This window comes from Hemitrygon akajei, chromosome 4, assembly GCF_048418815.1.
Source record: "Hemitrygon akajei chromosome 4, sHemAka1.3, whole genome shotgun sequence".
In the NCBI taxonomy this organism is placed as follows: domain Eukaryota; kingdom Metazoa; phylum Chordata; class Chondrichthyes; order Myliobatiformes; family Dasyatidae; genus Hemitrygon; species Hemitrygon akajei.
In genome coordinates, this window is record NC_133127.1 from 199,502,252 (window position 1) to 199,514,675 (window position 12,424).

Sequence of the window (12,424 nt, forward strand, 5' to 3'; positions counted from 1 at the left end):
AGATGGATGGGGGAGGGAAGGGGGGGAGGGAAGGAGGGGGGAGGGAAGGAGGGGGAAGTAGAGTGATCACGGGTTCAAAGCCCGTTCTGAAGTCTAATGGTGAAGGGGAAGAAGCTGATCCACAAATGTTGAGTGTGTGTCTTCAGGATCCTGTACGTCCTCCCTGACAGTACAATGAGAAGAGGGCACGTCCTGGGTGATGGGGGATCCTGATGTCACCTTTCTGAGGCACTGCCCCTCAAAGGTGTTTTGGCTACTACAAAGGCTAGTACCCAAGATGGAGATGACTAATTTTACAACTTTCTGCAGCTTCTATTAGTGCTGCGTAGCAGCCCGCTCCCCCCCCCCCATACCAGACAGTGATGCAGCCTGTCAGAATGCTCTCTACTGTATAACTGTGAAGTGTTTTAAGTGACAAAGCCAATTCCTTTTAAATTTATTATACAGCTGAAACTGGCATGGAGAACCATGTGGCTTTGTACACAGACAACAGAAACGTGACTTCAGGAGACTGCTGGTATTGTTGGGTTGTCACAGGAAGACAGATTCAACAGTATCGGGGTAACAAGGAGACTAAACGCTGAGAGCAGCTGCCGTTAGTTGTGTCTGAGGCAATCAGCAAACGGCACGTCAGAGCGTAGTAAGTCCTACACTGGCTCGCACCAAACTGACCACCAGATTGCAGGAAGCTGAGGTGAGGTGAGGCTGGGCAGGAAGAGGAGGACAGAAACGCAGGCAGAGACCAAAGGACGGCAGTGGCTGGGATCGTAGTGAGGAAATCTCTGAAGATGTACAATGGAGAGCATCCTAGCTGGTTGCATCACTGTCTGGTACAGAGAGGCCTGTATAGAAAGTTGTAAACTCAGCCAGCTCCACCATGGGCACCGGCCTCCCCAGCAACAAGGGCACTTCCAAAGGCGGCATCCATCATCGAGGACCCGTCACCCAGGACATACCCTCCTCTCACTGTGTCCATCATCGAGGACCCGTCACCCAGGACATACCCTTCTCTCACTGTGTCCATCATCGAGCACCCGTCACCCAGGACATACCCTCCTCTCACTGTGTCCATCATCCAGGACCCGTCACCCAGGACATACCCTCCTCTCACTGTGTCCATCATCCAGGACCCGTCACCCAGGACATACCCTCCTCTCACTGTGTCCATCATCGAGCACCCGTCACCCAGGACATACCCTCCTCTCACTGTGTCCATCATCGAGCACCCGTCACCCAGGACATACCCTCCTCTCACTGTGTCCATCATCCAGGACCCGTCACCCAGGACATACGCTCCTCTCACTGTGTCCATCATCCAGGACCCGTCACCCAGGACATACCCTCCTCTCACTGTGTCCATCATCCAGGACCCATCACCCAGGACATACCCTCCTCTCACTGTGTCCATCATCGAGGACCCCTGTCACCCAGGACATACCCTCCTCTCACTGTGTCCATCATTGAGGACCCGTCACCCAGGACATACCCTCCTCTCACTGTGTCCATCATCGAGCACCCGTCACCCAGGACATACCCTCCTCTCACTGTGTCCATCATCCAGGACCCGTCACCCAGGACATACCCTCCTCTCACTGTGTCCATCATCCAGGACCCGTCACCCAGGACATACCCTCCTCTCACTGTGTCCATCATCCAGGACCCGTCACCCAGGACATACCCTCCTTTCACTGTGTCCATCATCCAGGACCCGTCACCCAGGACATACCCTCCTTTCACTGTGTCCATCATCCAGGACCCGTCACCCAGGACATACCCTCCTCTCACTGTGTCCATCATCGAGGACCCGTCACCCAGGACATACCCTCCTCTCACTGTGTCCATCATCGAGGACCCCTGTCACCCAGGACATACCCTCCTCTCACTGTGTCCATCATCGAGCACCCGTCACCCAGGACATACCCTCCTCTCACTGTGTCCATCATCGAGCACCCGTCACCCAGGACATACCCTCCTCTCACTGTGTCCATCATCAAGGACCCGTCACCCAGGACATACCCTCCTCTCACTGTGTCCATCATCCAGGACCCGTCACCCAGGACATACCCTCTTCTCACTGTGTCCATCATCCAGGACCCGTCACCCAGGACATACCCTCCTCTCACTGTGTCCATCATCGAGCACCCGTCACCCAGGACATACCCTCCTCTCACTGTGTCCATCATCCAGGACCCGTCACCCAGGACATACCCTCCTTTCACTGTGTCCATCATCGAGGACCCCTGTCACCCAGGACATACCCTCCTTTCACTGTGTCCATCATCCAGGACCCGTCACCCAGGACATACCCTCCTTTCACTGTGTCCATCATCCAGGACCCGTCACCCAGGACATACCCTCCTCTCACTGTGTCCATCATCGAGGACCCGTCACCCAGGACATACCCTCCTCTCACTGTGTCCATCATCGAGGACCCCTGTCACCCAGGACATACCCTCCTCTCACTGTGTCCATCATCGAGCATCCGTCACCCAGGACATACCCTCCTCTCACTGTGTCCATCATCGAGCACCCGTCACCCAGGACATACCCTCCTCTCACTGTGTCCATCATCGAGCACCCGTCACCCAGGACATACCCTCCTCTCACTGTGTCCATCATCAAGGACCCGTCACCCAGGACATACCCTCCTCTCACTGTGTCCATCATCCAGGACCCGTCACCCAGGACATACCCTCCTCTCACTGTGTCCATCATCCAGGACCCGTCACCCAGGACATACCCTCCTCTCATTGTGTCCATCATCGAGGACCCGTCACCCAGGACATACCCTCCTCTCACTGTGTCCATCATCGAGCACCCGTCACCCAGGACATACCCTCCTCTCACTGTGTCCATCATCGAGGACCCCTGTCACCCAGGACATACCCTATTCTCACTGTGTCCATCATCCAGGACCCGTCACCCAGGACATACCCTATTCTCACTGTGTCCATCATCCAGGACCCGTCACCCAGGACATACCCTCCTCTCACTGTGTCCATCATCGAGGACCCGTCACCCAGGACATACCCTCCTCTCACTGCTACCATCACTGAGGTGATACGGGAACCTGAAGACACACACTTAATGTTTCAGTAGCAGCTTCTTCCCCTCCACCATCAGAATTCTGACAGGCAATGAGCCCAAGAACACGACCTCACTGTTTTCTACCTCTCTCTTTCTGCACTATTTATACAGTAGTGAAAAGTGGCAAAAATATACATTTAGTAGTGAAAAGAGGCAGGCATATAGAATACGCCTCCTTTCACTACCATCCGGCTGCAACTTAAAAAAAAGAGAATATATGTCATTGATAGATTTTATTATGTACTGCTGCAAACAAAGACAGATTTCATGACATATGCCAGTGATAAATGTGAAGGGTCAGAGATTTTAAAAAATTCAGAGTGACAGAAAGAGATAGTAAAAAACAAAGTGAGCGAGGACGAGGAAAGGAGAGAAAGCTGAAGAATGGTGAAATTAAATCAGGAGAAGAGGCTGACCAGCATCTGAGAGACATTTACAAGCCTAGACTGGGTTTTTCTTCTGAAACATTCAACATTTTAACACGTGAGGGACTTTTCCTGTTTCTTGGGAAGTTCTGAAGCATTTCAGAGTCAAAGGATTACCACTTCTGAAATATTGCCACTGATGTTATTTGGGCAGACATATCAGTCAGCTCACACACCGCAATGATGCATCTGCAAAAACTGTGCCTAGTACATATGTTTAATTGAGTTCTGCTACTTTTCACAGAAATTCATCTCGATTAGTCACACCAGCTACAGGAGGTGGTCAAAACTGTGGTGAGTTTGTGGAGATTTGGCATGACATCTAAAACTTTGACAGACTTCTATAGATGTGTAGTAGAGAGTAAACTGACTGGCTGCATCAGAGCCTGGTATGGAAAATCCAAGAAAACGTTGTGGATACAGCCCAGTCCGTCACTGAGCAAATCTACACGGACTGTTGTCGTAGAGAAGCGATATCCATCATCAGGAACTCCACCACCAAGGACATGCTCTCTTCTCGCTGCTGCCATCAGGAAGGCACAAGAGCCTCAGGGCTCTTGAAAAAGAGGGGATAACTTCACTCCCCCGTCACTGATCTGTTCCCATAACCTATCAACTCACTTAGAACATAGAAATCAACAGCACATTACTCTCGGCCTCTCGGCCAACCATGTAACCTACTCTAGAAACTGCCAAGAATTCCCCTAGCGCACAGCTCTCTATTTTTCAAAGCTCCATGTACCTATCCAAGAGTCTCTTAAAAGACCCTATTGTATCCGGCTCCATCATTAAGTATTCATTAAGTACCTCCGCTATCTCCTCCGGTTCCATATACACATTTCCAATGTCACACTTGATTAGTCCTATTCTCTCATATCTTATCCTCTTGCTCTTCACATACTTGTAGAATGCTTTGGGATTTTCCTTAATCCTGTCCACCAAGGCCTTCTCATGACACCTTCTAGCTCCCCTAATTAAATTATTGAGCTTCTTCCCAGCACCCTTGTAATTTTCTAGAGATCTAACAGTACCTAGCTTCTTGAACCTTTTGTAAGCTTTTCTTTTCTTCTTAACTAGATTTTCTGCATCCTTTATATACTGTGGTTCTTTTACCCTCCATCCTTTCCGTCTCAATGGAACATACCTATGCAGAATGCAATGTAAATGTTCCCTCAACATTTGCCACATTTTTGCTGTGCATTTCCAAGAACATCTACTCTCAAATTTATGTTCCCAAGTTCCTGCCTCATAGCACCATATTTCCCCCTACTCCAATTAAATGTTTTCCCAAATTGTCTGCTCCTATTCCTCTCCAGCACTATGGTGAAGGAGATGAGAGTTGACACTACCTCCAAAATGCTCTCCCGAGAGATCTGACAGCTGACCAGGTTCATTTCCCAATACCAGATCAAGTACAGCCTCTCCCCTAGTTGGCTTATCTACATATTGCATCAGTAAACCTTCCTGAACACACCTAACAAAACTCTACCCCATCTAAACCCCTTGCTCTAAGGAGATGCCAGTCTCAGGAAAATTAAAATGTCCCATCACAATAACCCTACTATTACTACATTGTTCCAGAATTTGCCTCCCTATCTGCTCCTCAAAGTCCCTGTTACTATTAGGTGGTCTATAAAAAACACCCAGTAGAGCTGTTGCCCCCTTTGTTTTTGACTTCCACCCACAATGACTCAGTAGACAATCCTTCAATGACTTCCTCCTTTTCTGCAGCCGTGATACTCTGCCACTCCCCCGCCTCTTATGTCTCTCTCTGTCCTTTTGGAAACATCTAAATCCCGGCACACACAGCAGCCATTCCTTACCCTGAGACATCCAAGTCTCTGTAATGGCCACAACGTCACAGTTCCTTTTCAAGGACTTTTCATCTCATGTTCTCGATATTTATTGTTTATTTATTATTATTATTATTTTTGTGCCAACCGGTACATCTTTGAACTGTAGAAGGAGAGTGGACACATGGAAGATACCCAAGCAGTCATGGAGAGAATGAACAAACTCCTGACAGATGACAGTAGGACTGAACCTGGCACTGTAAAAGCATAAAGGGCCGCCTGTGCTTGTAATGAATAATAATTTCTAGTGCTATCATCATCATGGTTTTAAACAAGCAAGTTCTCCAGGTACAACTTCCTTTTGGTACCCATCGAGAATTTTAAAAAATGAGGCTCTTCAGCACAAAGTTGGAGTGAAGCCTGAGCCTTCGGGATTCTGTGGTTCAGTGCTTTCGATTCACGATTCAAGATTGTTTATTGTCATTCTTCTGTACACAAGTGTAAAGGAGAACAAAATGATAGTTAGTCCAGATCCGATGCAGCATGTAAAACACAACAGGGCAATGGCTAAAGGAGCTCTTAGTGTCAGGATACTGAGAGTTGCTGCTGCATCATTACTGACCTCATCGCTCTCCTCCACATCAACATTTCCATTGGCATCATCGTCCATCTGCTTATGGATGCTCATGATGGCCTCAAAGCGGAGAACCTCCTCTTCAATATGGCACGATGCTTCATCAATCCGACACAGATCTAAAGGGAGAAACAGAATTAGACTGGAACCACATCGGAGCAAACCCAATGAGAACAGAGGGATTTCACATTGACTGGAGAAATGAGGCACACATCTGGGGGGTGCATGCACAAGTGAAGCTGAAGAGCTTGCAAACCCAGCAAAATACCCAGGTGTTCAATGACAAGTTTTGTGTGATTTCTCTACTGTATCAAATATTGTTGAAATAAGAATGTAAAGCAGAGGGACATTACACCCCAAACCCATGGCAGCTAAATGCTTGAGGAATCACAATCATGTCTCGCAGGCAATTGAGTGATGTTGGCTGTGGAATCAGATTATGGGACTTCACTTGCTCTGTGGTGTAACACAGCATTATAATGAAGGTCTTTCTGCATTCTACAGTCAATTAAACTTCAAAGAAGTGTAGTAAAGCGAGGCTGAGCAAAAGCTTTCATTCTGTAACTAATGACCTGCACTAGCTTCAGGTATGTCACTTCACCAGCTAATTGATCATCATCACCGTCGTCTGCCTGGTGTCAGTAGTCACATAACCAGGACTTGTGATATGCACCACCTGCTCCTACGGCTTCACGTGACCCTGATCGGGGGCTAGGCACATGCTACATCTTGTCCAAGGTGACAAGCAGGCTTGCGGAGGGGAGGGTGGCTTACACCACCTTTGTAGAGATGTATCGCCACATCGCCACCCAGGATTATTAATGGAAACATGAAAATGTTAACCAGTGACCAGTGAAACAACCATCATCACACTGCACCCTCTGAAACACCCCTGCAACACCGTGTCCCGTGAAATGGCCCCAGTCAGACAGCAACCAGTGAAAGAGGTCCCATCACACAGTCTCCAGTAGAATGGCCACAACAGAACGTCAGCAGCGGACGTGCGCCCAACAGATCATCTCCAGTGCAACGGACCCGGTCACGTTGCGTCCAGTGGAGCAGCCCGTGTCACGCTGTGTCCCATGGAACAGTCCTCGCCACTCCATCTCCAGTGAAACGGCCCTCGTCACTCCGTCTCCAGTGAAACGGCCCTCGTCACTCCGTCTCCAGTGAAACGGCCCTCGTCACTCCGTCTCCAGTGAAACGGCTCTCGTCACTCCGTCTCCAGTTAAACTGTCCTCTTCACACCGTCTCCAGTGAAACGGCCCTCGTCACTCCGTCTCCAGTGAAACGGCCCTCGTCACTCCGTCTCCAGTGAAACGGCCCTCGTCACTCCGTCTCCAGTTAAACGGTCCTCGTCACTCCGTCTCCAATTAAACAGCCCTCGTCACTCCGTCTCCAGTTAAACTGTCCTCGTCACTCCGTCTCCAGTTAAACGGCCCTCGTCACTCCGTCTCCAGTTAAACGGCCCTCGTCACTCCGTCTCCAGTTAAATGGCCCTGGTCACTCCGTCTCCAGTTAAACGGCCCTCGTCACTCCATCTCCAGTTAAATGGCCCTGGTCACTCCGTCTCCAGTTAAACTGTCCTCGTCACTCCGTCTCCAGTTAAACGGCCCTCGTCACTCCGTCTCCAGTTAAGTGGCCCTGGTCACTCCGTCTCCAGTTAAACGGCCCTCGTCGCTCCGTCTCCAGTTAAACGGTCCTCGTCACTCCGTCTCCAATTAAACAGCCCTCGTCACTCCGTCTCCAGTTAAACTGTCCTCGTCACTCCGTCTCCAGTTAAACGGCCCTCGTCACTCCGTCTCCAGTTAAACGGCCCTCGTCACTCCGTCTCCAGTTAAATGGCCCTGGTCACTCCGTCTCCAGTTAAACTGTCCTCGTCACTCCGTCTCCAGTTAAACGGCCCTCGTCACTCCGTCTCCAGTTAAGTGGCCCTGGTCACTCCGTCTCCAGTTAAACGGCCCTCGTCACTCCGTCTCCAGTTAAATGGCCCTGGTCACTCCGTCTCCAGTTAAACGGCCCTCATCACTCCGTCTCCAGTGAAACTGTCCTCGTCACTCCGTCTCCAGTTAAACGGCCCTCGTCACTCCGTCTCCAGTTAAACGGCCCTCGTCACTCCGTCTCCAGTTAAACAGCCCTCGTCATTCCGTCTCCAGTGAAACTGTCCTGGTCACACCATCTCCAGTGTAACAGCTCTCATCACACTGTCTCAAGTTAAGCCGTGTCCAGTTAAGCAGCTGTTGGTATTTGTTTTTGCATTGTTCCATGTTGCTCTGGGAATTGTTAAAGAAATTATGATTCTGAATCATATTAAACTATCAGGACTTGCATTGCTGTCTGAACACAGGAGGTTGAGCTATTCCATAAAGGAGAAAGCTGCAAGATGAACATTAAGAACACCAAACACCAAAGTTCATGTGGTTACAAGAAATATTGAACATACAGCTAATGGTTAATACATAAAAAAGAGATTTTGACTGGTTTATCTACAAACCCCATTTCCAGAAAAGTTGGGATATTTTCCAAAATGCAATAAAAACAAAAATCTGTGATGTTAATTCACGTGAATCTTTATTTAACTGACAAAAGTACAAAGAAAAGATTTTCAATAGTTTTACTGACCAACTTAATTGTATTTTGTAAATATACACAAATTTAGAATTTGATGGCTGCAACACACTCAACAAAAGTTGGGACAGAGTTAAAATAAGATTGAAAAGTGCACAGAATATTCAAATAACATCGGTTTGGAAGACTCCACATTAAGCAGGCTAATTGGTAGCAGGTGAGGCATCATGACTGGGTAAAAAGTAGCGTCCATCAAAGGCTCAGTCTTTGCAAGCAAGGATGGGTCGTGGCTCACCCCTTTGTGCCAAAATTCGTGAGAGAATTGTTAGTCAGTTCAAAAGGAACATTTCCCAATGCAAGATTGCAGAGAATTTAGGTCTTTCAACATCTACAGTACATAATATTGTGAAAAGATTCAGAGAATTCAGAGACATCTCAGTGCGTAAAGGGCAAGGTCGGAAACTACTGTTGAATGTGCGTGATCTTCGAGCCCTCATGCAGCACTGCCTAAGAAACCGTCATGCTACTGTGACAATTATAGCCACCTGGGCTCGCGAGTACTTCGGAAAACCATTGTCACTTAACACAGTCCGTCGCTGCATCCAGAAATGCAACTTGAAACTGTATTACGCAAGGAGGAAGCCATACATCAACTCTATGCAGAAACGCCAGCGAGTTCTCTGGGCCCGAGCTCATCTCAGATGGACCGAAAGACTGTGAAACCATGTGCTGTGGTCAGATGAGTCCACATTTCAGCTAGTTTTCGGGGAAAAATGGGTGTTGAGTTCTCCATGCCAAAGATGAAAACAACCATCCTGATTGTTATCAGCGAAAGGTGCAAAAGCCAGCATCTGTGATGGTATGGGGGTGCATCAGTGCCCACGGCATGGGTGAGTTGCATGTATGTGAAGATACCATTGACTCTGAGTCGTATATTAGGATTTTAGAGAGACATATGTTGCCATCAAGGTGATGTCTCTTCCCGGGACATCCATGCTTATTTCAGCAGGACAATGCCAGACCACATTCTACATGGGCTACAACAGCGTGGCTTTGTAGACACAGAGTGCATGTGCTTGACTGGCCTGCTGCCAGTCCAGATCTATCTCCTATTGAAAATATATGGCGCATCATGAAGAGAAGAATCAGACAACGGAGACCACAGACTGTTGAGCAGCTGAAGTCTTATATCAAGCAAGAGTGGACAAAATTTCCAATTGCAAATCTACTACGATTAGTATCCTCAGTTCCAAAATGATTAAAAAGTGTTATTAAAAGGAAAGGTGATGTAACTCAATGGTAAACATGCCTCTGTCCCAACTTTTGTTGAGTGTGTTGCAGCTATCAAATTCTAAATTTGTGTATATTTACAAAATACAATTAAGTTGGTCAGTAAAACTATTGAAAATCTTTTCTTTGTACTTTTGTCAGTTAAATAAAGGTTCACGTGAATTAACATATTACAGATTTTTGTTTTTATTGCATTTTGGAAAATATCCCAACTTTTCTAGAAATGGGGTTTGTAATTGACACTGACTGCTTCTCCCAACTTTACTCTCTGGAACATAAGTAGTGTTGTAACCTCTGCTCATGAACTCCAGAACAAGGTACGTTTGATCTAAACATAAAGACATTTGTTTTATTTGTCAAACCATGCAATGTCATGTGTCTTTTGTGTCAACAAGCAAAACAGTCCAAAGATGTGCAGTGAAGTGTCACCATTTTTCTGTCACAAATGTAGCATGCCCGCATCTCACTATGTGTGCCTTTGGAATGTGGGAGATGACTGAACCGGCCTGAAGGCCACACAGTCATGGAAAGAACCGGAAGCAGAATCAGTTTTAATATCACTGACACATCATGAAATATGTTGTTTTGCGGCAGCAGTACATTGCGATAAATAATAACAAAACTATAATTACAGTAACAACTTTTTAAGACATATGCCGGTGATATTAAACCTGAATCTGATTCAGAAATTAATATTGTCCAGTTGGATATCTGATGGTAGTGGGGGAGAAACTATTCCTAAAGCAGCTAAGTGTGTGTCTTCAGGCTTCTGTACCTCCTCCTTGATGGTAGCAAAGTGAAGAGAGCATGTTCTCTGCGATGGGGGTTCTAAACATTGAATGTTGCCTTTCTGAGGCATTGCCTTTTGAAGATGTGCTTGGTGCTGGCTGAATCTATAATGCCCTGCAGTTTTCTGAAGCAAGGATGTACAGATTCCTTATAGTCAGTGGTGGGAATTGAACTCTGATCACTGATGTTGTGACTCATTACATTGACCACCTCTCTACTGTGCTGCCCACCACAACTCCAGGGGGAATGATGAACCAATCTCATTGTTCACCCATTAAATGACTGAACCAAGAGATCTAAGGTGGTTTTTTTGGAGCAAAGTGGAGATAGACTTCCAAAACCATTTTTGGTAAGTGCTTATGAATGCAGTTTTGGACAGGTTTGTGGATAGACCACAAGATTTAGAAGGCGAATGATACGGTCATTCAGTTTTCTCCACCATTCAATCATGGCGGATTTTTTTCCGCATAACCCTCAACTCCCTCACCAACCAACCAATCTCTAGATTTTTTCACTAAATTAATTGAGAGAACTTTAGACCATAAGACATAGGAGCAGAATTAGGCCATTTGGCCCATCATGTCTGCTCCACTATCATAGCTGAACCATCATCTCTCTCAACCCCATTCTCCAGCCTTCTCTCCGTCACCTCTGACGCCCTGATCAACAACCTATCAACCTCCACCTTAAATATTCCCAGTGACTTGGTCGGTACAGCTGTCTGTGGCAATAAATTCCACAGAAAAATTCTGATCTAAACGGATGTCTTTCAATTGAGGCTGTGCCCTCCAGTCATAGACTCCCCCACCATAGGAAACATTATTTCCACACCCACTCTATTCAGATCGTTCAACATTTGATAGGTTTCCATGAGATTTCCCCGCTCATTCTTCTAAACTCCAGTGGGTTCAGGCCCAGAGCCATCAAACATTCCTCACATGTTAACCCTTTCATTCTGGAAACATTCTTATGAATGTCTTCTGGACCCTCTCCAATACCAGCACATCTTCTCTTACTTGTGACATCACCCAACCAGCTGATCTATCTCACTTCTGTATACCCCATGTCACCATCTGAAATTCTGCCAACAATAATTGTGTCATTAGCAAATTCATAGATGGCATTTTAGCTCTGCCTAGCCACACAGTTGTGAGTGTAGAGAGAGCAGAGCAGTAAGCACACATCATTGATATGCACCAGTCAGTAAGCAGATGTTAATTCTGACCCACACTGACCTGGTCTTCCGGTTAGAAAGTCAAGGACCCAGTTGCAGAGAGGAGGGGAAGAGAACCCAGGTTTTGGAGCTTGTCAATGAGAACTGGGTGTACAGTTGTGTTGAACACTGAGCTGTAATCAATAAATAGCAGCCTGAGGCAGGTACTGCTATCGTCCAGGTGATGTAAAGCTGAGTAGAGAACAGTGATGTTGTATCCTATCGTGGTGATAGGCAAAATGCAATGGATCCAGGTTCTTGTTTAGGCAGGAACTGATTCTGGACATGAAAGTGCTATTGAGATTTTGTATAAGAGGCATAGATCGAGTGAACAGCCATTTCCCAGGGTGTAAAATTTAAGGTGATTAGAGGAAAATAAAGGGTTCTGCACTCCCCCGGTGCATGGAATGCCCTTGACTGAAGGTTCACCTGAGGGAGAATGCTGGACCAAGCACCTCAATGTCTCAGGATGGACACTAAGCCCTGGAATATGTAATGAATTAACAGAAAATGTCTCTCTATTGTGAATTCATGCCTCAGTAGGAAATGGAGAAAGGAACAGGTTGTGAATTTGTAAAGGTCTTTTATCACTCACTAAACAATAGTCTGAATGAAAGACTGGGCA

The 12,424-nt window shown here is 46.9% G+C and overlaps 1 protein-coding gene across 3 annotated transcripts in view; it reads right to left on the reverse strand.

Moving 5' to 3' along the window:
• The window catches only part of stim1b (stromal interaction molecule 1b), a 223,659-nt gene that overhangs the window by 131,662 nt on the left and 79,573 nt on the right, over nt 1-12,424 (reverse strand). For all 3 annotated transcript variants that reach the window (XM_073044418.1, XM_073044417.1, XM_073044416.1), the window contains exon 2: nt 5,928-6,058. In XM_073044418.1, coding sequence (XP_072900519.1) covers nt 5,928-6,058 — 131 coding nt within the window. The remainder of the gene's footprint in view (nt 1-5,927; nt 6,059-12,424) is intronic.